Here is a 23,760-nt window from a genome sequence, read left to right as displayed (position 1 = left end):
TCCCCTTAGCAATTTGTGGGGTGTACATAGCAGTTGCCCTGCGGTTACCCATTATCAACTGGGTGTCTCTTATCCAAAATAAGAGTCCAAATAATAGGTTTCCTCCGGGGTACCTTTATCAACTTTTCGAGCCGATTTCTCCGTAAAAGTCCATTTCTCCAAAAACACCTACAAAGGCACAAAAAGCCATAATAAATGCAAAATCGAGCACTAACAATATATACAATTGAGATCAAAATAGACACATAAATGCGTCTATAAAATACCCCCAAACTTATTATTTGCTAGTCCTCGAGCAAATCAAATCTAGAAAATAAAATCCTAACTCATTGTCGCAGGCATCGTCGGTTGCATTTAGCTGCAACAAGCCTTTAAACCCCTAGATGGCCCTAGTGGCCGAGTTATAGTCTCGGGAGGGTTTACAAGAGATATACCCACAAAACCTTTATACTCCAGACCCTAACTATCTACGCAGAACCTTGGAAGGCACTAAAGAATCTCCTTGGTTGGCATACTTATTGACTACAGGAGGAAGTACCCTGATGCGAAATTCCAATTGTTGTACACGAGTTTGCACTCAAGCATACTAAAATTCATATATAAATGACAAAGCTCTACTCAGATAGTCGCACTATGGACATCAATATCCGGAGTCAACAAATCACATGGATAGATTAAGAGATGGATATAGAGAAAAACATAGATGGTTTTGATGTTGACTAGATAAACGGTGTTTCTCATATCTGTCTGAAGGCCACTGCCAAAATGAACCTATCCTAGTGGACTGAGATACTGATCTTACTAATATCAACACAACTGGCATATACAAGGGAACCAGTGGCCGATAATCCTAATTCTAGATCAACTCGTCTGGCATATACAAGGGAACCAGCTGTCGATTTTATTGAACACTTTATTCCGTTTGGCCTGATGGTCTGGTCTCAATTTCTTTTTATTTTTTCTTTTTTCTTTTTCATTTTTCTTTTCCACTTTTTTTTTTCATTTTTTTTTCCAGAATAATTCTTTTTTTCTTTTTCACTTTTTTTTTCATTTTTTTTTTTTTTGCATTTTTGGGTATCTCAATCACTCTATTTCACCCTAGCAGTGGTAACAACTTGATTTGTGAGCCCCGCCTAATCACTTAGAGAAACATATTTTACAAAGAAAACAGAAGTGAAAAGGACTCAACGAGATATGGCGAAACTACCATGTTATTTCTAACACCTGATCTCTGTGCTTTTATGAATAGAATCTTTAGATGTTTCCATCTAATCAGATTGGTTCCTCAACTCCTACAACCAAAATGCTTCCATCCACTTAGATTGGTTAGTGCCATCCTTAATAAGCATAAATTTCTAGGCTCTGGAGTTTATTTATTGCAACTAAAAGGTTTCTCCCATACCCCCAAACTTAAATCTAACATTGTCCTCAATGTTCTAAAGATAAAATTAAAAGCATGAACAAGGAGAAACGGTTACCATTTGAAGCAAAAGAGTTAAGGAAAGATATTATCGTGTTGCATGAGCATGGGTTACCTCCCAAGAAGTGCTAAGTTTAACGTCTTCATCCAGACATAAGAAAGAATTTAATCACCTCATATCATAAAGTAATAACCGAAACAATTGTGGATCTTCTGCATCAAAAAGTGTTAACACAGATAAAAGGAAACTGCAACAACCCAAGAATAAACATAGCACACCCTTTACTAGTTTCCTATTTAAGACAACTACATCTAGTTGTGGTTCATGTTCAGGTTCTGGTTCCATAAAGGGGTCTAAATAAAATATATTCATTGACTGCACCTCCTCATAAATAAGATCCGAAATATCAGGTGGTAAAGTCTGTAAAAACTCAAATAGAAATTTAGAAGCACATAATAATAACCTGAATAATTGAGGATCCTCTAAGTCAATCAGATTTGACTTACACAGTTGACCATAATGAGAGTGGTGGTCATTCTTAAGCAAATGTGTCGATTTTATTTTCTTAAAATAATTAGGTTTAGTCTCAAAACTTAATAATTGACACATCTGAAACTTATACGTTCCCACATTTGGAAGAAAAATATTTGGTGGGAAAACAAAGTCAATCTGGATATCATAGCCTGGGTAAACCACATCAACTAGAGGATGGGTTCCTAACAACTGAACTTCCTTATGGACATCACTAGGTTCAGGAAAACGTGTATGAAGATAATCTTGTAAAATGGTTGAGGCACATATGTCAAGTCGAAAGTGAGGGACCTTTATAATAGTTAAAGCATATGGAGAATGATAATCACCCCCAAACTTAGAGTTTTCAGTGTCTCTATATAGACTAGTCACAAATTCCCTAATTTCAAGGTCATCTGATTCCTGAAAATTGTCAATTGATTCTTCTAAGTCAGGTACATCCTCACTCATCTCGACGAGTTCATATTATTTTTCTAAGACTAATGTTTCTAAATCGCTAGACCCGGAAACAGTATTCTCAGGATAAACCCGCTCCTCTAAACCATCATCGATTTCGTAATAAGGAAATACTACGTTGTCTAAAACGGGGATACTTCTAGTCAAATCCGCGTCCTTTTGAATAGGTGAATAATTATTAAAATTATTTGGATTTGAACTAGAAATAATATTATCATTGTAAAGCTCAATTGGAGTAACAAATTCCTGATCACTATGCCTATATGTATCCAATTCTTCATCAACACTATCCTCATCATATACATCATTATAATAACATGAAAACGGTTGAACCTCATCTAAAGTAGTGTTACCAATTTTATCCTCGTCATCTTGATTATGCAAATAACTATCCTCATTTTCAAGGGTATTATTGGAAACACTATATTGGAAATTAAGATTATTTCGAGCAATTCTTTCATTCGTCTCAGCTATCAGCTTGAGGGATTCCTCTATAGAAAGTTTTCTTTCGTCATAAACTAAGTTATTCATCTCAGCTATCCTGCGTGTCGACTCCTCTAATTTCCTGAGGGACTCTTCTAAAGGAGAAATATAAGAATTTTGCTCGTATGACTGGCGCTTGTGTGGATAATAATTGGGCTCATCATGGTATGAGCCAGAACCTTGAAAAGGCTGATGTTCCCAACCACTGTTCACACTATGGTCAAAGTAGTAACATCCATTTTGAAACTCATCCGGATATTCGTTGTATTGGCTATTGTAATACCAGTTCGACATTCTATTGCAGGGGTGTGAGTTGTCACACAAAATAAAACCCACTAACAAGGGATTCGTGGGTGGATAGAGTCTTACCTCCCGTACCAGACGGACGATGAACCGTTGAAGTCGACTCAGGCCACCGACTCCGATGTCAGTGTACGAACCCGAGGGGCTGAGACAGTATCGTACCTGTCGTCCTTCCCTACAAACAATTTTTATTTAATTTTACCCCTTCCTTAGGGTTTAAAAATAATGTCCAAAGTCCAAAAATAAAGTTCAAAATGTCCAAAAATAAAAGGTTACAAAAAAAAAAAAACCCTATTTATAGTTTCTAACAATAAAATAAAATAACTATATACAAAATCTTTTTCTTCACCCCTTTTGGATTCCTCTTTTCCTTCCTTCTTTGGCTTCGCTTTTCTTTTCAGCACTTTCTCTCTTTTTCTTTAGCTCAGCTCCAAATCTGAAAGCAAACAAGAAATACCAAAACGCGTAAAAAAGAACAAAAAATAAACCTAAAACAAATCTAAATACAAGTCCGCGTCGGCGGCGCCAAAAATTGATGTGATTGTGATAGTGGTAAATAAAGTATCGTTCGCTCGGACTTGTTGAGATTGATTTCAGACTTAATAAACAAAAATATATACAAAAGATGTCACAAGATCAAGAGGTACTGAGACTTCGGATTCCACCATTAATCACATTCAATTGGTTCATATGATGACTCACAACAATTCTAGCTCTTTTTATGGACTCAATTTCCTTGCCAAGGTAGATTTCTAAAATATTAGATGTAAATCACAATCATGGTGTATCAAAAGCTCTTACGTCTAAGCATACACCATCAAACGAAATCACAACTAATTAGTGAAAATCATAAAACAATTAAAATAAGTGCAAAAAGTCTTAAAGAATCAATTATATTTACCAAAAAATTGTGATAAGGCTTCCTCCGTCGTCCCAGTGATGGGGTTTAGCTCATGATGTTAAATACTCGCTCAAAATAGTAATCCATGGCTCAAAAGATGTTTTTATTGAAGAAATATATGGAAACAGAGTTTTGCAACGCTGTCATTTTGTTACAGACGTCACCGTTACAAAGGAATAAGACTGCAGAGAGAACGATAGTTTTTTATTGCAGCAGAATCTGCGACTGTCTCTGTGCGTCCAATGTTCTTCGTCTCCTCCTCCTTCAGCAGCAGCCGAGGTGATATTCTGCACTGCTTCTTCTTGGCTCTGCAACCTCCGTTTGTTCCCCAAACTCCGGATTCTCTTCCCTGGGACTCCCAGAAGTGTTTATATACACCACAGCCGAATAAATCCCGAAAATATCTTTTTCTGCCTTTCAACCCAAGTCTCGACTTTTCTTTCCCTATTTTCTTGTTCTACGTGTCTCTGCTTTCCTCAAAACTCATGCAAAAGATAGAAACAAATCTTAGGTACTGTATCTCTTCTTCCATTCCACGTAATATCCAAACTTAAACCAAAAACATGCCGAGAATAGATTTTCTATTTATACAACACTAATCGATTAGGAAAGATAATTAATTAGTTAAAGAAGATATTACAAATCCAAGAGAAAATACCGTGTTTCTATTGGTGTGGCACATAGGGCACACAAGCAGTGGCACAGACGATCTGGACCCAGTATCGAGACAAAGAAGGAGACTCCTTCTTTCTTGGGAGTCCAACACACCTAACCATCAGGCTTATCTCAATCCACGTAACTTCCATAATTATCAAACCCAGAGACCCGTAACCTTCCTCACTGCCCTGTTTTACTCTAACTCGGAGATATCTATTTTTTCACGTAAACAAATCAGTATCAACCCTGTTTTATTGTACCAAGCCCATGCAATCCATATCCAGCAAGAAAATCCGACAAAAATTCTTCCAACTCAGTTAACAGAGACCCGAGAAAAACTCACGTCCCTGTATTATAGAATATCCTCGCCAATTCCTTTTCTTTCGAATCTAAGAAATATACCACTCCTGTTTTATTTCCACCAATAATTACCAATCGAAATCGAACTGAATCTCACGAGAAAATCTTGTTAAACTCGATCCAGGAAATCATGCAGGTAACTGGTCAAGTTCCCGCCAATTTGACTCTTTGAAATGAAAATGATGACCTCCACCTAACAGCTGCTGATGTGTGAATAGCAGTGGGTTCCCCTTAGCAATTTGTGGGGTGTACATAATAGTTGTCCTGCGGTTACTTCTTATCAACTGGGTGTCCCTTATCCAAAATAAGAGTCTGAATAATAGGTGTCCTCCGGGTACCTTTATCAACTTTTCGAGGCGATTTCGCCGTAAAAGTCCATTTCTCCAAAAACACCTACAAAGGCACAAAAAGTCATAATAAATGCAAAGTTGAGCACTAACAATATATACAATTGAGATCAAAATAGACACATAAATGCGTCTATCAGGTGTTTCGTGATATTTATTATCAATCCTGATGTTATTTATCTACCGATTGTGGTAGTATCCCCAAATTCAAATCATAGCCGCCCGAGACCCTCCGATTTCTCGGTTACGAACCATCGTCATCCTAGAAGGGGCTTTCACCCATGATGATATGGCTTAAATAGACAATGCCACTTAAACAACTACTTTACGATTTATTGATAGATCAATAAATAGTTCAACAGAGTTGCACTTAAACTCTTACAGAAGCAAAGACCCTTGATCTTTGTGAGTTCGATAATAAGAATTAATATTAAAAAAATTATATGCTTTTAGAGTTTGAAAGCACACCTGATAGAACCTAAAGCTACTTCACCAAAGCTCCTCAAATTTTATGTATAAGCATAACAAAACTCAGCAGTTGATGAAGATGATCTACACTTTGTGCAAGCAACTATAACACAAACCAAAACAATCACAATTGGTAGATAAAGAAAAATACTAACCTACCGATTATGAAGGGACATATAAGTATTTTCAACCTATTTGTCTTATTCAGTCGCCCATAATTCTTTCAGGGTCGCTCCTAATAACGCCAGGGTTTTTTACTTTTAAGATAAATTCACATAAGTACCACATAATACTGAGAGCGCTCGTTGCACTTTTACAAAAGTTAGTTAAAAAATTGCTACAAAAGAAACAACCCTAAATAAATCAATTTTGTGGAAAAAGTCAGGCCGACCTATTACTAAGAAATCTGAACTAATACGAATCTCTCTCTCCTTTCCTATTCTCTCTAAGAAAAAACCTTAGCATCTATTAATCTCTTGCTCAGATCTGGTCCAAAGGACCAAATCTGAGCAAGATTTTAAAGTTTTAATCGAATAAAAGTGGTTTTTTTTTGTTTTTTGATGTCATTTGACATATTTCTTCGCTATTTATAATGATTTTTCTTCGCCATTTGGAGCGATTTTTCTTCGCCATTTGGGACGAGTCTCTTCGCTTTGAGGGTGATTTATTCAAACCTTGATTGCTGGTTCGTGACTTGCTATTCTCGATTCAAGAACATCGACAATCTAACACGGTATTTCTTAGAATCCATATTCAATCCAAAGAATTTAGGCATCCGGGTTCGTTTGGATTACAAGATTTGGGGCAAATAACTCCTTTCGTATAGGAGTATCTCTTATCGAAGAAGAAAAAGAAGAAAATTATTTAAATGGTCAGAATCGATTCCGGATTATACCATCCTCTTTCCCTACTACATTTACAAAAATTGGGTATCTTTATGGTTTATGACTCTTTCTCTTCGCGATGTACTTGTAATTGATATCTTCATTTGTATGAGGATTCTTATTATCTTGTATTTTGATGTTTTTGTTATTTTTGTAAGCAGTCATGTAATCACATTTTGATTTGAATAAATTGAAATTGTTGATCGACCAAAAAGAAGAAAAAAAAATCTGAACTAATGTCAGTCCGATATATTGTTTGCCAATGGTTCAGATAATTGCTAACTTGATCCGGCATGAACGAGAGAAGAAAAGTGTACTGCATCACCTGTACCTCGCCAGCGTGACTTCTCATAAACAAGTGCTTTGCAGAAGAAAAATAACCAAGCGGATCTTATCCTGTCTAACAGATCCGGTCGGTCGGGCACATGTTGGCCCAGGCCCACAGACCATCGACTTCCGGTGTGTTATCTCTAACGTGTTAAAATTGCGATACATGAGTGTTGAGAACTTTGAAATTATTTTGTACGTATTAGGCAAGAGTTGTTACTTGTCACTTCAAAGTTCAAACTGATAGGTGATACCATTACCTTAACTTCAAACTAAACGACGTATGTTGGCTTTCCATGGCAATCTATAACAAATCAGGTGACCTTTCATGCTGTTTGTCCCCCTTTACTACAAATAAGTCAAACCTCTCTCAAACCTTTTCACTTTAGCAAAGATCGAATTTGAAAGTTGGCATTGTTGTTAGAAAAAATCTGTGGCATCTAATTGTTTATATTTTAGATCCGTGCGCTTGGTACCACCATCCAGGAGGGCGGATTCGTTCCCTTCTAATGCAGGGGAAAGGTGATGGTCCTCCCGGCACCCATCGGAAGTTATCTCACTAAAAATCCACTTATGCTAGCTGAAACTCTAATACAGTTTATGATTGGCAAGTTTGCTCGCTCCTCCCACCCCAGTTACAACTCATTGGCGGGTCTATGATTTTAGCATCTTATTGTTCCTTTTTTTTTGTTTGTTTCGTTATGTTCTTCCTCCAGGCCCATCAAAATGTCCAAGACCATCTTATGTTTACAGAACATGCTTTCGGTATTGGGTCTTTAGTCGCAATATTATTAGTATAGTGTGTTCATTTTTACTAATTGATTCTATCATTTTTGTCCCTGTTACAAGGAACCATCATTTGGGGCATACCCAAAATTTTTGGGGCATATAGAATTGAAAAAACCAGGATGCTAAATAGTGTTTCTGTAGTGCCCCTTATCTAGTCATTTTTCATAATGGCAAAAATGCCTTCATTATTTATATTTTTTAAATTAAAATATTTTTTTTTTAATTTAATTTAATATTTTTTTATGTTAAATATTTTTTATTTACGAACCTAAGTTTGGCTGACAAGGGATATGTCGAGCCTAAGTTTTTCAGAACATAAGGTTCGGCTAATAATATGCAGCCGAACTTGTGTTTTGTGAAAACATATCTAGGTTCGGCAGATTCGATAAAAAAAATAGGACATCCGAACTTAGTATTATTCTTCTTAAAGTGAAGTTCGGCTAACATTTTCTTGTTTAATTATCAACCGAATTGTTTATCGACACTTTTAGGATAAAAAATGAGAAGTTCGACTGATAATTTGATTTTATTATTAGCCGAACTTTGCTCCGTAATTGTCGTATAAAAAATAATTAGACAATAAAAAAAAAGTTTCAAAATTTTCAAAAAAAAGGAATTTAAAAATTAAAAAAGAAAATAATTAAAATTAATATTAAGAATAAATAAATTAATCAAGGGTATCTAAGTAACTTAACCACTCATTAGACACCCCTTATCACCCGGACTAGTTAGGGTCATCCATTTGTATGCCCCAAAATTTTTGAGTATGCCTCAAATGATGGTTCGTTACAAGATCCTAAAATTAAAATTCTTTTCTGTGATGGTTTGGTGCTTGGCAGGTGCGAATGGCGATGAAATAGCATCCCCAATAGCTCTACAGCAGCAACTGTTTGTAAAGCGAGGCAACCCCATAATACCACTATCAACTGTTGTGTGGCCAACAACTTTAGAAAGTGCATCACCAGAAGAGAGACTAGCTGAGCTCACTACTCTTAAATATTATGAAGATTTGAACCACTTAACGAATCTGATTGTCCTAGGTTACAGAACCTATGCTCCACACATCTGTCTGCAGTCCTCCAACTTACCCAAACCAATAACTGCAATTGAAGAAGAAACAAGAAACTAAGCACCTCACTAGAGAACTGAAACAGAAGTAACGAATCTTATAACAACGAAATGCAAATAGGCGCCCTCAACCGGAAGCGCCAACACAAACACTTGCAAACACCTCATTCTTGGCAGCCAGCAGTTGTGATCGTGCCAAATCGGCAAATACCCGTCATCCAATTACTACAAACTGGCGGATCAACCTTCATAAACAACTTGACACATCAATCTTCCTTTATTCTCTTTTCGACAGATCCTGCCCCGGCCCTGACACTGCGTAAAGATCCCCTTAACAACACCTGGTTCGGCCCTGACACTGTGTAAAGATTCTCTTAGCAACACCTCCAAGGCTCCAATTGTTGTAAAACAATGATAATTTAACACGCGTCGGTTACACTATTATTCCATTATAGGGTATTGTACGTACATAAAATAATAAGGGATAAGATTTTTTTTGTTTGGATATAAATAACCTGGCGTTTTTAGGGGCCACTCGAAAGGATTTAGGGGCCAACAATAAAACAAAAAAGGTCACCCAAAGGGAAAATGTAGCCAGCCCTTATCTCGCGTAATTCGTAATGGCGAAATTACCCTTATATATTTGGAGGGTATGATAACATTGTTACCCTCCGAATGCAATCGGAAGCCAAAATATTTCCCAGACTTCCGACTGTAGTCGGTGCAGTATTTCTTGGTTCGTGTTTTGGATTCAGCGTTAATCGGGAGTTAAATATATTACAAAACCTACCGATTATAAGTTGCCGCAAATTCAAATTTTGAAAGCTACCATAATCGGTAGATATGCTAAATCCAATACCTACCGATTATTGGTTTCTCCACATTCAACTTTCGTCAAATTAGCCGTTGGAGTTTTTGGGAAAAACAAAAAGAGCCGTTGGACCCTAAACCTATATGAAGAAACTCATATCTATCACCCCAATTGCACCAAACTCTTTCCTCTCTTCAGTTTTAATTTTCATAACAAAAAACATGGATATTGCTTTTGCCGAAGAAGAAGATTGTGCTATTTATAGAGCGTGGGTTGTGGTAACTGCTCATGATCGTGTTCACAAGCTCCACAAATCGAAATCCGAAGAGCAGATATGGAACCGTATCTTAATGGTATTTGAGGCCTTAGATGGTAATCGAATTCGAAGATCATCCAATGACATTAAGATGAGAAAGAATGCGCTCAATAAGGAGATTGACAAACTTGAAGATGAGGAACGGTTTGTTAGGAACGCTTTTCCTTGGTGGACGTATGAAAAACGAGTAAGTATCTCTGTAACTTCAACTCACATTAACAAAAGTTAGTACTAACTTGTTACTCATTCGTAATTTCAGAGAAATCTTGCGGATCGCCGGTATGTGGACCTCTACGGGAAACGATTTGAACATGAAGGATGCTACAAAATCAAGAGGGACAATTTCTATGGTCACTGGAAGTTATGATCTGTTTTAATACTTTTATGGTCAATTAGGAGTATGGATTTAGGTGCTTTTGACGAAATTGTAAGGTTAAGGCCGTTTGAATTTTATGTAATGGATGTAATCGAAGTATTATTAATATAAAAACTAGCCGATTATACGAAATCGGTAGATTATTTTGTTAAACAAACTACCGATTGTAATATTCGGTTATGTTATGAGTCAACTTTCTTTCCGATTATGGTGTTGTTTGGTTCCGATTGTAATATTCGGTTAGAATAATCGAAAGGGTAATAAAACTAAACTTTCAATTGTAATATTCGGTTAGAATAAACCTATTCGGAGGATAGGTTTTTTGTAAAGTTCCGAATGTACGATGGCCCAAAAATCAGAATTTGGGAAAAACTGATACTTTTCAAATTTTGAAATTGAATTAATCGGAAGTTAAACAGTTACCCAAACTTCCGAATATGGGATGTCTAACCTTTTATATTGGCCCTTGGAACCACCTAGAACCATGGCGTGGTTTGTTTTGAACTTTCGGAGGATAATTTTTTTTTGTAAAGTTCCGATTGTACGATGGCCCAAAAATCAGAATTTGGGAAAAACTGATACTTTTCAAATTTTGAAATTAAATTAATCAGAAGTTAAACAGTTACCCAAACTTCCGAATATGGGTTGTCTAACCTTCTATATTGGCCCTTGGAACCACCTAGAGCCATGGCGTGGTTTGTTTTGAACTTGTAATATTCAGAGGATAAATTTTTTTGTAAAGTTCCGATTGTACGATGGCCCAAAAATCAGAATTTGGGAAAAACTGATACTTTTCAAATTTTGAAATTGAATTAATCCGAAGTATAATTAGTTACCCAAACTTCTGAATATGGGATGTCTAACCTTCTATATTGGCCCTTGGAACCACCTAGAGCCATGGCGTGGTTTGTTTTGAACTTGCTATATTCGGAGGATAATTGTTTTGTAAAGTCCCGAATGTACGATGGCCCAAAAATCAGAATTTGGGAAAAACTTATACTTTTCAAATTTTGAAATTGAAATAATCGGAAGTATAATTAGTTACCCAAACTTCCGAATATGGGCTGTCTAACATTCTATATTAGCCCTTGGAACCACCTAGAGCCAAGGCGTGGTTTGTTTTGAACTTGCTATATTCGGAGGATAATTGTTTTGTAAAGTCCCGAATGTACGACGGCCCAAAAATCAGAATTTGGGAAAAACTTATACTTTTCAAATTTTGAAATTGAAATAATCGGAAGTATAATTAGTTACCCAAACTTCCGAATATGGGCTGTCTAACATTCTATATTGGCCCTTGGAACCACCTAGATCCAAGGTGTGGTTTGTTTTGAACTTGCTATATTCGGAGGATAATTGTTTTGTAAAGTCCCGAATGTACGATGGCCCAAAAATCAGAATTTGGGAAAAACTTATACTTTTCAAATTTTGAAATTGAAATAATCGGAAGTATATAACATTATATTGTCTTCCGAATAAATACTGGCCCCAAAATGGAATTTTTCCTATATCAGAAATTTTGAGATTTTTTCAATATATATATATATATATTCGGTAGTGAGTGTACTTCCGAATACTGTGTGTCTACTTAAATATATTCGGGAGCCAAAAAATTCATTAAACTACCGATTATTACCATATCCAGGAAGATATGACCAACAATATTCGACCGATAACCATCAAATATTTCTCCCGAATACTGTCGATGTTCTTGAGAAATGTAGAACACGACTACATTCGGAAGTAAAGGAGCATGAATATCGCCCGAATCTGGATAAATAACCGAAAACCCTAGAATTATTTTTTCTCGATTCGTCGAATTAAAGCGAAATAAACCCCAAAAATGATAGATTCTTACCTAATTGGGGCCATTTGACTTTGGAGTGGAAATTTTTTTTTTTCTTCCACAATCGGAAGATAATAGGAAACTGGAAGAAGAAGAGTTGAAATGAGTAGAATTGTTTTTGATTTGGTTTTTATACAGTTTTATCATAAGGGCATTTATGTAGCTTCAATATCATATAGGGTACCCCTTAACTAGAGTCTTTGGCTGGGTATAAATTGATGGCCCCTAAATCCTTTGGGGTGGCCCCTAAAAACGCCAGGATAAATAAGTGATAAGATGAACACAACTTTGGTATGCTTTTCAAACCTGGCCTAAAGCCACTCCAGTCACTCTGCATGTACTAACAACACCAAGAAATGGATCATCAAATCCCACGGCTGAATTTGGGTGGTTTCCGGCTTCCCATAGTTATATGGGTCTTTTGTATTGTGGGTGTTACAATGATACTCAATTTTGCCGTCGTAAGTGAAGCGAAATGTGACTTCAAAGCGATATTCAATTTTGGTGACTCGAATTCGGATACAGGTGGGTTTTGGGCTGCATTCCCGGCTCAGTCTGGTCCTTTTGGAATGACTTACTTCAAGCAGCCGTCCGGCCGTGCTTCTGATGGAAGACTAATTATCGACTTCTTAGGTAAACTTAACAGTTAATTTTCCCTTTTCTTTATAGCATTGATCGATTTTTTTTTTGTCTTTTTTACCATGTTAAATCCAGAAGAAGAGGAGCCTCTAAAATCTTACAAACCATCTTTACACTATCTATAGAAGTTCAGAAATAATGAGATTGATTACCCGATAAATTTGAATGAATATTACCTACCGTTTAATGGAACCCAAGAAGACAAAGAAAAATAACGCTTGGAGGAAGAAAATCTTACTTTCGGTATTTTCTTAAAATGGACTCCAGTTGATACTGTCTTGCAGGCCCAGGTAAAGGCAAATATACTCGAGCAACTTGCAGTCCTACACCTACGCAATTCACTTAAATGCCTTAGTTCTCAACTCTAGGAACAAACACACATCCAAGCTCGCCAAAGTTTCAACTCCTTATTTTCTTGAACCTGTGCCAGAAAATGTGCAGCTTCATTTCTTGGATGAGGTCAAAATCCCGATCATGGTCTTTTTGCTCGTCTGTACACATCCGCTGCATGGACACCCAGAATTTTGTTGGTGAGAAAAAATGGTGAGAGTCATGAGACACACTTCCCATTAGGATTAACCTTGGACCTAGCAACTATTGGTCTATGACAACTATCTCGTATAAAAGCGCCTAGAACTTCCATCCTCACTAAATACACCATCAGTAGAATTTTGCATCTTTCACTTTACTAGTGTCTTGCCCGTGCAACCGGGATTAAGTTCATTAGACATGCTACATTTGATGTTACACTCATTACAATTTACATATGACAAATGTAGTTCCCCACTTAGCAGTCTTTTAGCTATTTTCTTTTGAAAAGTAATGAGAGGGGAAGCCATAGATCCACTTCGAAGTGCAGCACCGTGTGAGAGGGGGTGGGGCCCACTCATGCCTCACTCCAATCCCAATACAGAGAGAGTGACATTTAGGCCGTCCATCCCCTCTCGGTGCATTCCACGGTGCTGGGTCACGGTGTGTGTATCACTGTTGTTTTTAAAATATGAGAGAATCTTATGGTTTAGTCATTAATTCATCCAGAAAATGATACTAATAGAAGAAAAATAGTAATTAAGGAGTTGGAAAACAAAATTTAATCATATTATGATAATTTCCACCTTGGTATCGCAAATATAATGCATGCCAAATGGTTTCATGTTTGAAAGGCCTAAATATATACACGCTACAGGTGGCGTCCTCTCCCATTGAATTCATAATCAAATAGAATTGGACCCAAAAAAAAAAAAAAATTGGACCAACCCTAGTCTTCAATAGCTGCATTATAAGTGACTCAACAGTCTATGAATCTGGAAAATTATAGCAGCAGAAAATGGTTGCTAATCATATCAGAGGTATCAAAGGTCGCACCATATATTCTTTTGGAGTAATAAACTCAAAAGTTCCCTTCGAAAGCTTGACCCGATGTTCCCCATCAGTTCTTATTGATATGCCATAATTTGGGTAATGAAATTGCACCTTCTCCACAAATTTAAATAAAAAAACTACTATATTTAAAATTATAAAATTAGGTGTGAAGCTCGCAATGTTCCCGTGCAAATAATCAATGTCATAATGCAAGTGGACCGGAAGAAGTACAACATCACATAACATAATCGATATTATTGAGATAAAGACAGACTGAACAGTGAAAGAAGGTAACATCAAAAATCAATTAACGGAATGGAGTTGGTATGTCCTACTACGATTAGAAGATGATCTACGCGGTTCCTCCTCTCCTGGTGTACATTATTCTTTTTTCTAAAAAAAAATGAAATGGAAACCTCAACTTCTTAATGACTTTCAGAGAGTGAGAGATCTAGTTTTCATAATGTACTTAAAAATAGAAGGTCTTAGTTAAAAACACACCTACGAAGTTAAAAGGAAAAAGGTTTAAAGGTCCAAAACTTTCATGAAGAGTTGTTTACAGAGTTTTTTACATAGTTTTTTATACATTATTTTCACCAAGGTGCATAAAACATAACCATAATATTTTTTTGTTTAATCTAAGGCACCTCACCATATTAGAATCCTCCGGCACCACCATATCGGAGGGAACAATTTCCATCTCGAAATAAATTTTGCAATAACATTCAAAGAAATCAAAATTGCACTACCATGAAATGTTATCGTATTTTCTTAGCATGTGCATATGCAAGATATATACATGGCAAAGCACAACCATGTACGCCATTATCCCCCTAAAATAAAAATGTTTATTCTCACAAGTTCAACTCGATAATTGGCGCTTACAAACTATATTCACATGAAGAGATTCCTAAACGTTGAATCATCAAATGGTCATTTAGTGTCTTAAACTGATAAAATGAGTATTGTGGCTGTCATATATAATATTACCTCCTTTAGTGTTTACAAAATCAAGAAGGAATTCTACCATACCTTGCCCTGCATTCCTAACCATTTGACAAATAACAATGGTTGTAGAGATTGAAAATGAAGTTCATAAATTAATCGAAATACATAATGAAAATGTTGAACTTTATAGTTTTAGAACTGGAAAATGAACTTACTCTTTCTATTTCAAAAATATATTTTGATCCACTAATCTTTCTTAATCATTTCGGTGTTGGCCAAACAATAATCTCATACTTCATAGGAAATCATTGAAATGTTAAGAAACAATCAATAAAAATTTATATGAGTTGTAGTATATGTATATGGTAGAGATTAAATGTAGTATATCTTTCTAATGAAAACTGACCACCATTAAAAGTAATTGCAAAGAATCAATGATTTCAAGATCTCTGATATTTGGTGAAGTAGAACACATATTCCTGCAAGATGCAAACACAAAAAATTTACTCTTTCCCCTATAATTAGTAAGTTATTGTGTCGCTATAAGCTTAAAAAAAAGTTATGCGTAAAATAACATAAAACCTTACGAATCATGGTTACAGAAAAATAGCCACATACAACCAAGTGGCTCAATAGATTACTACATCATCAACAGCTGCTACATGGATGCATTGTCATTATACTACATTTAATTTCTACAGCATCCCTAACAGTTTTGGCTATGTAATGATATCTAATATATTTAACGCCCATGGATGCATTGTCATTATGCGTAAACAGTTTTGGCTATCATCTGAATTTGAGTGCCCATGGATGCCTAATTCTGCTACATGGATGCATTGTCAACGGAGAAAACATCTGAAACTTACCATTGTACTGAATTTATCCGAAGAAAACCATAAAATCGCATTTTTCTCTCTGAAGAAAAAAAACAGACGATTAATTAGTAGGTTACTATGTCATTACAAATCATAAAGAAAAATGTGTTGGATTCACAATTCACATGTAAACCTATGGATGCTGCAAATTTTACGGATTAGTCATACAATAATTAACTCAGGTGGCCAGAAGGTATGCCTACTGGGGAAGGAGGATCATGCCCTTTCAACTGCTCTACCCCTTTTCAGTCCATGACAGTCAAAATCCGCTAAAAGATACACGATTGATTGAATGACCCGTTACTATTTCTGACAGTCAATATGGGCTAAAAAGTAGTGGGCACGATCCTTTATTGGGGTTATATGTTATTTAGCAGAATACTTGTACTCTTGGAAAATGGTTGAACGACAAACTGATTTAAGGAGTGAAATCTTAGGTACACACTTAACTGATAAACTCCACAAAGATCAGAAGGTATATATACTCAAAAATTTATATATAAGGAACCAATTAAATCTAGTTTGATCAGTCATCCACGAATCTGACTCTCATTTTCCGAAACAGCAGATGGAGTCTCCACTATAGAGTTACTATATGAGAGATTTATCGTTTCGCAACACTGGCATGAGACTGTCCGATCCCTTAATCAAAATCTAGTCGCCCAGTGAAGACCTGATTTAGATCGACCTATTTTTAAGGGCCGATTCTGAAATAAACAGAAGGAAGTGGAAGAGTTTCTTTAGCTGTTTAGGGTTTATGATTAGGTTAATATTTAATAATGTGAGATGATCAAAGTTTAAAAAAAAACATCAGGATTTATAAATATTCGCAAAAATAATACCTTGACTGATTAAAAGCACTACCTTGATTGATACACGATGGTTGTTTTGGTAGTGGATTTGATTTCTGATTTTTTTTGTACGTGAACATCGATTATGTTGTGCTTCGTCTGTCGCTAGGGATGGTGTGTAGCATCATGCTCAGGATTTCGCCGTTTTCTCCACCATGGTTTTTTAGAGAATTAGGAGTGAAGAGAGGAGGGATCCGAGGGAAGATGAGAGAAGAGAATCATGGTTTGGAGATTATCTTTTAGACGGGGGAGCACTGGGTAATCCAGGTGTCTGACATGTATCCAAAATTGCGAAATATAATGAAACCCTCAATTTCTATTGGTAGGGGGCCAGAAGCTCTAGAATTCAAGCTTTTGGCCTAACTTTCAATGTGAGGCCAGTAATTTGTACTCAAATTATATATACAATATGTAATATTTTTTGCATCTTCGGTTCCCGTGTAATACTTTTTCAGACCTATTGCCGATACTAACTAGCAGCCAAAAATCATCCTATAGAATACTTTGGTCGTCCGATTATAGTTTCATTTGCCTCTTCTATAAGTCTAGTTACTAATTAAAATAGTGAACACATGTGAAATAGGCATGATTAATAATACTGAGTATAAAGTTAATTCTGAAGATAGCGATGGACAAATTTGGGTTCCAACAAAATCTTGTTGGTTGGGTGTTGTATTGAGCAGAAAAATGTTCAGTGACTTAAAAATTAAGGCGTAATAGAAGAAAAGAGGTTTTTCCCTCATGTAATATTTTTTTTTAATCGATTCAATTGAATATGAATTGATCGTTTTCCCCAAAAGCTAAACCTCTCTGGATTTAATTTCGTACAATTGAAATTGATCATATTTTTCCCAAAACCGGTTTGATATTCTAATAATTAGGGTCACTAATTATAAACAAAAAATTTCACCTTCAGTTGCTTGAATGGTGAAATGAAAACCGTGGTATAAAACAAAACAAAAGCATTTGCAACAGATATATACGTTTATAATTTATTTACTGTCCCAAAATAAAACACATTAGATAAATTAAATCCGAACGATTTCTTAACGGAATTTTCGGTCGGAGCCCACTACTGTGCAGTCAACTAGTTCAAACTATAAGTTTGTAACGGTTAAATAAACTAAGTAGTGAGAACTCTATTCCAAGAGATGGATCATATTCATCAAAATAGTTCATTTCTCTGAATTAAGAATATATAATCACTAAATTAAAGTAAATATAATCACTAAAATAGAATAAGAATTCATTTCTCTGAATGAAGAAAATATAATCAGTAGACTAAAGTAAACATAACTACAGGAAATTAAGAAAATAAAGGGAAAGAATACGAAATCGAATGAGAAAATTTGAGCATGGGAAGACTAACAAAGCAATGCAAGGAAACTACAACCTCTGGTTCAAAAAAGTTCATGTATAAACCAGCCTATTATTTTAAAACAACAACATGAAATGGGTTCTGCTTCAATTCCATATTTCACGGATTCCATGTATTTCAACTTCTATTTCCTTATCGAAAAAGTTGATGTTCTTTATTGTTATTTGTTATGTTTCCTGAACAAAATTTTGATTGATATGTTTCATTTCTGATTAAATTTTGCTCAATTATTATACAGGTTTATATTTGATAGATAATCGTGAAAAATCAAGAGATTAAATTAGATAGAAAAACCAATAGAATTTGATGAATTTATACGGTTCATATGAGATAAATGATAACCACCGATTAATAGTGATTTAGATAAACTTGCTTAAACTAATCGTAAACAAAATAAATAAACTCAACAAAATTAGTTATTAGGACATAAAGACAACAAAATGAAAGATGAATGGATTTTGGTGGTATAGTTAGTGGCGATGAATTCCTAATTTTTCATTTCGGTAGTCTGTCTATACTTAATTATACATCACTATTGCAAATGGGTCAGCTGTTGTTAACTAGATCCATACAGTGTTAACTTGATCAAGACGACGTTAACTTGACCAAATTTAAAAACTCAAAAAACTAGTTAATGACTATTGTTTGGTTAGTAACGACATGAATGCATCAAGTGCATGTTCTACAACCCGGACCCTAAATAGATGGTAAACTTACGGTCCTTTTATACGATAACTCATGTTTGATAGTAAGAGAAATATCCACCATCTAATAACGAAGGAATTAAGAAAAACCTTTCATTTGCACAAATCCATGAAAATAATTTTAGGTTTTGGTTACAAAAATTCAAATGTGGGATTTGTTAGACCATAGAATTTGGCGGGATTGTAGTATTAGTTTATCTGTCTGCTCAAAGTTCTTAGATTCATGTTTCCTTTGGAAAGCTGGGGAGGAACTCATGTGATCACCTTTAATCGTTATCACATATTAATTTTGTATCATAGATCAAATCCATTAACATCCTTTTTTTCAACATCTCTTGCACATAACATCTCATCCTCATTATTAATTATTTAATCAAACCTTCTAAATGACATATCACAAGGAGTCACTCATATTTTCTGCGTACCTCACGAAAAATCCATATATATATATATATATATATATATATATATATATAATATGAAATATATAACTAAAATTAGGAAAAACTAAAATTATAAATATAATTAAAATTTAAAGCATATAACATGATATGAACTTTCTTTTCGATTAGCTAAAATAAAATTCAATTAGCCAATGTAACGTGAAACATATAATTAAATAATTGTTAGCTAGTGTAATGTTTCTTATTTCAATACATGAGGCAAGAAAAAGTTTTATATCAATCAAATAATTGGCAAACACAATTGATTTTAGGGTTTAATTTATTTTTTTTAATTATTCCATTTTTATTGGAAGTAAAATTTAAATCCTTACTGGGTCGAGTTATCTTTGTTATAGCCAATCCACATAGCGTAAAATTCTTTATTGTCCATGACAAATTCCATGAGAAATTTTGAAATGGTTAGGTTGTAGAGGGAAATAAAAAGGGGGCTTATCAATTTCCTAGAATTCTTGAAAAGGCGCCAAAAGGATACATTAGATTTTAGTGACGGGATTTATTTAAATCTGACGGTTTGTTATTGAGTTATTAAATGTACTAGAGATTGTGATTCATAGGGTTTGTTATCCCATAAAGTTATAAACCCAACAAAGTCACAGTAGTTTATGCAACCAGCCACCCATTAGTAAGAATATTGGTAAGAGGTAGGGAAAAATATTTAAATTGCAAAAAAGCATAACCATGTTATTCATTTAATCCGCTAATATCTAGGAATATAATTTTATAATAAGAAATGAATGAATAACCGAAACTTTAAAAATGAAACGCTTATATTTGAGTTGAATTTCATGTTTTAAACTGTATTTTTGCATTTGTGAAAAATGTATCACAGTTTAACTAAACTTTTCATAAAACAAGTGTTGGACTCATCAATGCTTTTATTTGATCGTATCATAGTTAAATAATTTAATAGTGTAAAAAATTACTTGGTTGTATCGATTGAATGATTACCTTTCTTATGAAGCTCAAGCTTTAGGCTTACCATTTCTAAGTCCATACCTACAATCAATCGGATCAAACTTTATCCATGGGGCAAACTATGCAACATTGGCATCAACAGTTTTGCTTCCCGAGACTTCGCTTTTTGTGACAGGGATCAGCCCATTTGCTTTGTCTATTCAACTCAACCAAATGAAGGATTTTAAAGAAAGAGTTTCTCAACAAAACCCATCAGGTAAATCATATTTCCATCATATAATACTTACGAAAGTGATTAGTTAATTACTACATTGAAGCTTAATATGATTAATATATTTTTTGTATGTTATTTGGAACAACGAACGTAGATACTCTTCCACCTTACGACATTTTTGGCCAATTGCTTTACACGTTTTATATTGGTCAAAATGACTTCACTTCAAATTTAGCAGCTATTGGAATTAACGGGGTGAAACAATATCTTCCTCAAGTTGTTGCCCAAATTGTTGATGCTGTCAAAGTAAGTTCTAAATATTCAGAGAATTAATGTCTGGATTCCAAAATTCACGCGAGTGATGCGTGCAACCCCACTGGATACCCTACACTTGTTAGTTGCGCTAACCATTTCGGTGAATACCCCCATCGGAAGGTATAAATATCTAGAGTGGGGATACACAGATTCTTTCATCAATTAAGTTTGTTTCTTCAAGAAGATGAGTTATGTTTATCTAAAATAAATTATTTCCAATCGCAGCATTACCTCGATCTTGCAAACATTAATCGTTATAGTATTAGCTAGGTTAGCTTTGATTTGCTTCTAATTAAATAACATTACTTGTGTCTATGTGTGTACCAGGAGGTGTATGCTTTAGGAGGACGTTCAATTCTAGTGTTTAATCTTGCACCAATTGGTTGTTACCCAACATTTCTTGTTCAACTACCTTACAGTAACTCTGATCTAGATATGTATGGCTGCATGATTTCGTATAACAATGCAGTCATCGAATATAATGACATGTTAAGGAATGCTCTTGATCGCACACGAAAATCACTAACCGATGCACATGTCATATATGTAGACACTCACTCTGTTTATCTCGAGCTTTTCAGGCACCCGACGTATTACGGTAAGTTTTTGTTTATAGAATTCTTTTATATGGGTTTGATTTAAGTTAACTTATTCGGATATTACAATTGGTTTAATTCTTTTTCCGTCTATACAGTCCGTTCATACTAAACTTAATTATTCTTTATGCTTTGGATTTCCAAGGGCTACGATATGGAATAAAATCATGTTGTGGATTCGGTGGCGGAGATTACAATTTTGATCCCAAAGTGTACTGTGGAAATAGTAAAGTCGCTAATGGAAGTACTATGACAGCAATAGCGTGTTCAGATCCAGAAAATTATGCAAGTTGGGATGGTATTCATGCAACTGAAGCTACAAATAAACTCATAACATGGGACATTCTTAATGGAACTTATTTTGATCCTCCATTTCCCCTTGATAAATATTGTGATCTTCATCCGATAGGGTAACTTGTATGGTTTAATTTGATGCATGCAGTGAAATAAAAGATAACATACAAATTATATGTTAGAGTTTTATAGTGTAAACTATTTGTTAAATAATAAATTTGTAGTTGCAGGAAATCCTACAATACACCCTTCGTATGATTTTATCGTTGATCAGCCTATTTTTAGGTTTACACTCTTAATTTTATTGATTAATTTCTGAATATTCTTACAAGGAAAATAAAGAAATCAAGAATGATCTCTGCTCTCAACTTTCTCTCTCCTATTTAATTATCTCTCACTCAAAAAAGATCTCTCCCTCTCCTTTACAACTCGAATGACTATTTATAAAGGAAATACATAATGGATGACAGCTAATCTATCATTTATTTTCGGATATGGTTTGCGACATTCTCGCAACCTTACAAATGTTGACTTCGCAAGCTTTATAATGTTCGCAAGACTATCACACCTTTCTCATGATCCTTGCTGATGTCGTTTCTGAAATTGTTCTGCGACGCTTTTGTGCAATACCATTGTTAACTTCGCTGAGATATAATTGTTGCGAGATTTTGATCCTACATCTTGCCTCTTCTCATATCTTCTCTGCAAAGTAGAGAATGATGTGAGAAATGCCGCAACCGCTTATTTTCTCATATTCTGCATTTATCACACGTATTCTTTCTTCCATTTATTTCTCGACACGTCTTTTGTAACAGTTACTTTTTAACCGTTTAAATCTTTCCGTAATAACCACGTTTATTTTCTCGAGGAAAAATTCCCTCTATATATATTTCTTTTCATCCTCTTCTTCTTTCTTTCTATTCTCTCTGCAACTTCATCGTTCTTCTGCAAACTCCATCGTTGAAACTTTTCTTCTTTCTTCTTCAATCTTTTTAAATTCTTCTTCATCTTCAAATTAGATCTTCATAGTTCGTGATCTTCTTCAAGATAATTTCCCTGCTATCATCTTTCATGGATTCATCAAGGTTAGTCTTCTTTTTTCTTCCTTATAAAGTTTTGCTGAAATTGATATATTTGAAATTGATCTTGTTTATTTCCTTATGTGATGTTGTTTATGTGATTCCCATACTCTTATTATTTCAGCAAAAGCGGCTCCAACACCAAATTTTCAGTTCAGAATCCTAACAATCTCAAATCACAGCATAAAGTTGTCGTTCATAAAAGGAAGTCTGCGAATGAGAAGGTGGTAAGAAACACTATTTTTTTTTAATAACAATATTGTTGCCTCTGTTTCTTATCTAGATTGTAATTCGCAGGGTGATAAAGATCTTCATAGACCTCACAAGAAATCTCGCCACCTCAAGGCTATTCCAACTACTGTTCCCTTCCATCTACTCATTTTTTCCAAATCTCCTGCGACATCTTCGCAAGATAAACCTTTATCTCTAATTCATGAAGACGCTGCCTCTGACTTCATTTCTTCCAAATCTCCTGCGATATATTCGCAAGATAAACCTTTATTTCCAACTCGCGAGAATGCTGCCTCTGATTTCATTTCTCCAGTTGATCTTCCTATGACTGAAACTCCCCTTGTGGTTCATTCTGCGAATGAAGCCTCTTCTCTTCCCATTGAGAATGTTTCTCAACCTTCTGTCTCTACCAATTCTCTTCCTAAGTCTCCTCCTTTGTCGAAAGAGAGCGTGGAAGGGATAAATATTGCTTTCAAGGTTTTATCCGAGATTCTAGATGATGGCAAGAAGTCTTCCACTGATCCCATCAAGTCAAATGTTTGCGAAAT

The 23,760-nt window shown here is 35.1% G+C and overlaps 1 protein-coding gene across 1 annotated transcript; it reads left to right on the top strand.

The window, feature by feature from the left end:
• The first annotated feature begins 12,700 nt into the window (after positions 1 to 12,700).
• Positions 12,701 to 22,022, top strand: LOC113295033 (GDSL esterase/lipase At4g01130-like). Its single transcript, XM_026543393.1, has 5 exons — positions 12,701 to 12,977; positions 20,530 to 20,739; positions 20,852 to 21,003; positions 21,340 to 21,610; positions 21,754 to 22,022. The coding sequence occupies exons 1-5, from the start codon at positions 12,701 to 12,703 to the stop codon at positions 22,020 to 22,022; spliced, it is 1,179 nt and encodes a 392-aa protein (XP_026399178.1).
• The last annotated feature ends 1,738 nt before the right edge of the window (positions 22,023 to 23,760 follow it).

This window comes from Papaver somniferum, chromosome 7 (assembly GCF_003573695.1).
Source record: "Papaver somniferum cultivar HN1 chromosome 7, ASM357369v1, whole genome shotgun sequence".
NCBI lineage: Eukaryota > Viridiplantae > Streptophyta > Magnoliopsida > Ranunculales > Papaveraceae > Papaver > Papaver somniferum.
Note: the sequence above shows the minus strand (reverse complement) of the source record. Positions and strands in the feature narration are given on the sequence as shown.

Excerpts from the sequence above, each read along its gene's own strand:
- LOC113295033 (XM_026543393.1), top strand. The coding sequence starts at position 12,701 with ATGGATCATCAAATCCCACGGCTGAATTTGGGTGGTTTCCGGCTTCCC. Across the intron at positions 12,978-20,529 it reads ACTAATTATCGACTTCTTAG|CTCAAGCTTTAGGCTTACCA; the intron begins GTAAACTTAACA and ends TTTCTTATGAAG. Across the intron at positions 21,611-21,753 it reads CAGGCACCCGACGTATTACG|GGCTACGATATGGAATAAAA; the intron begins GTAAGTTTTTGT and ends TGGATTTCCAAG.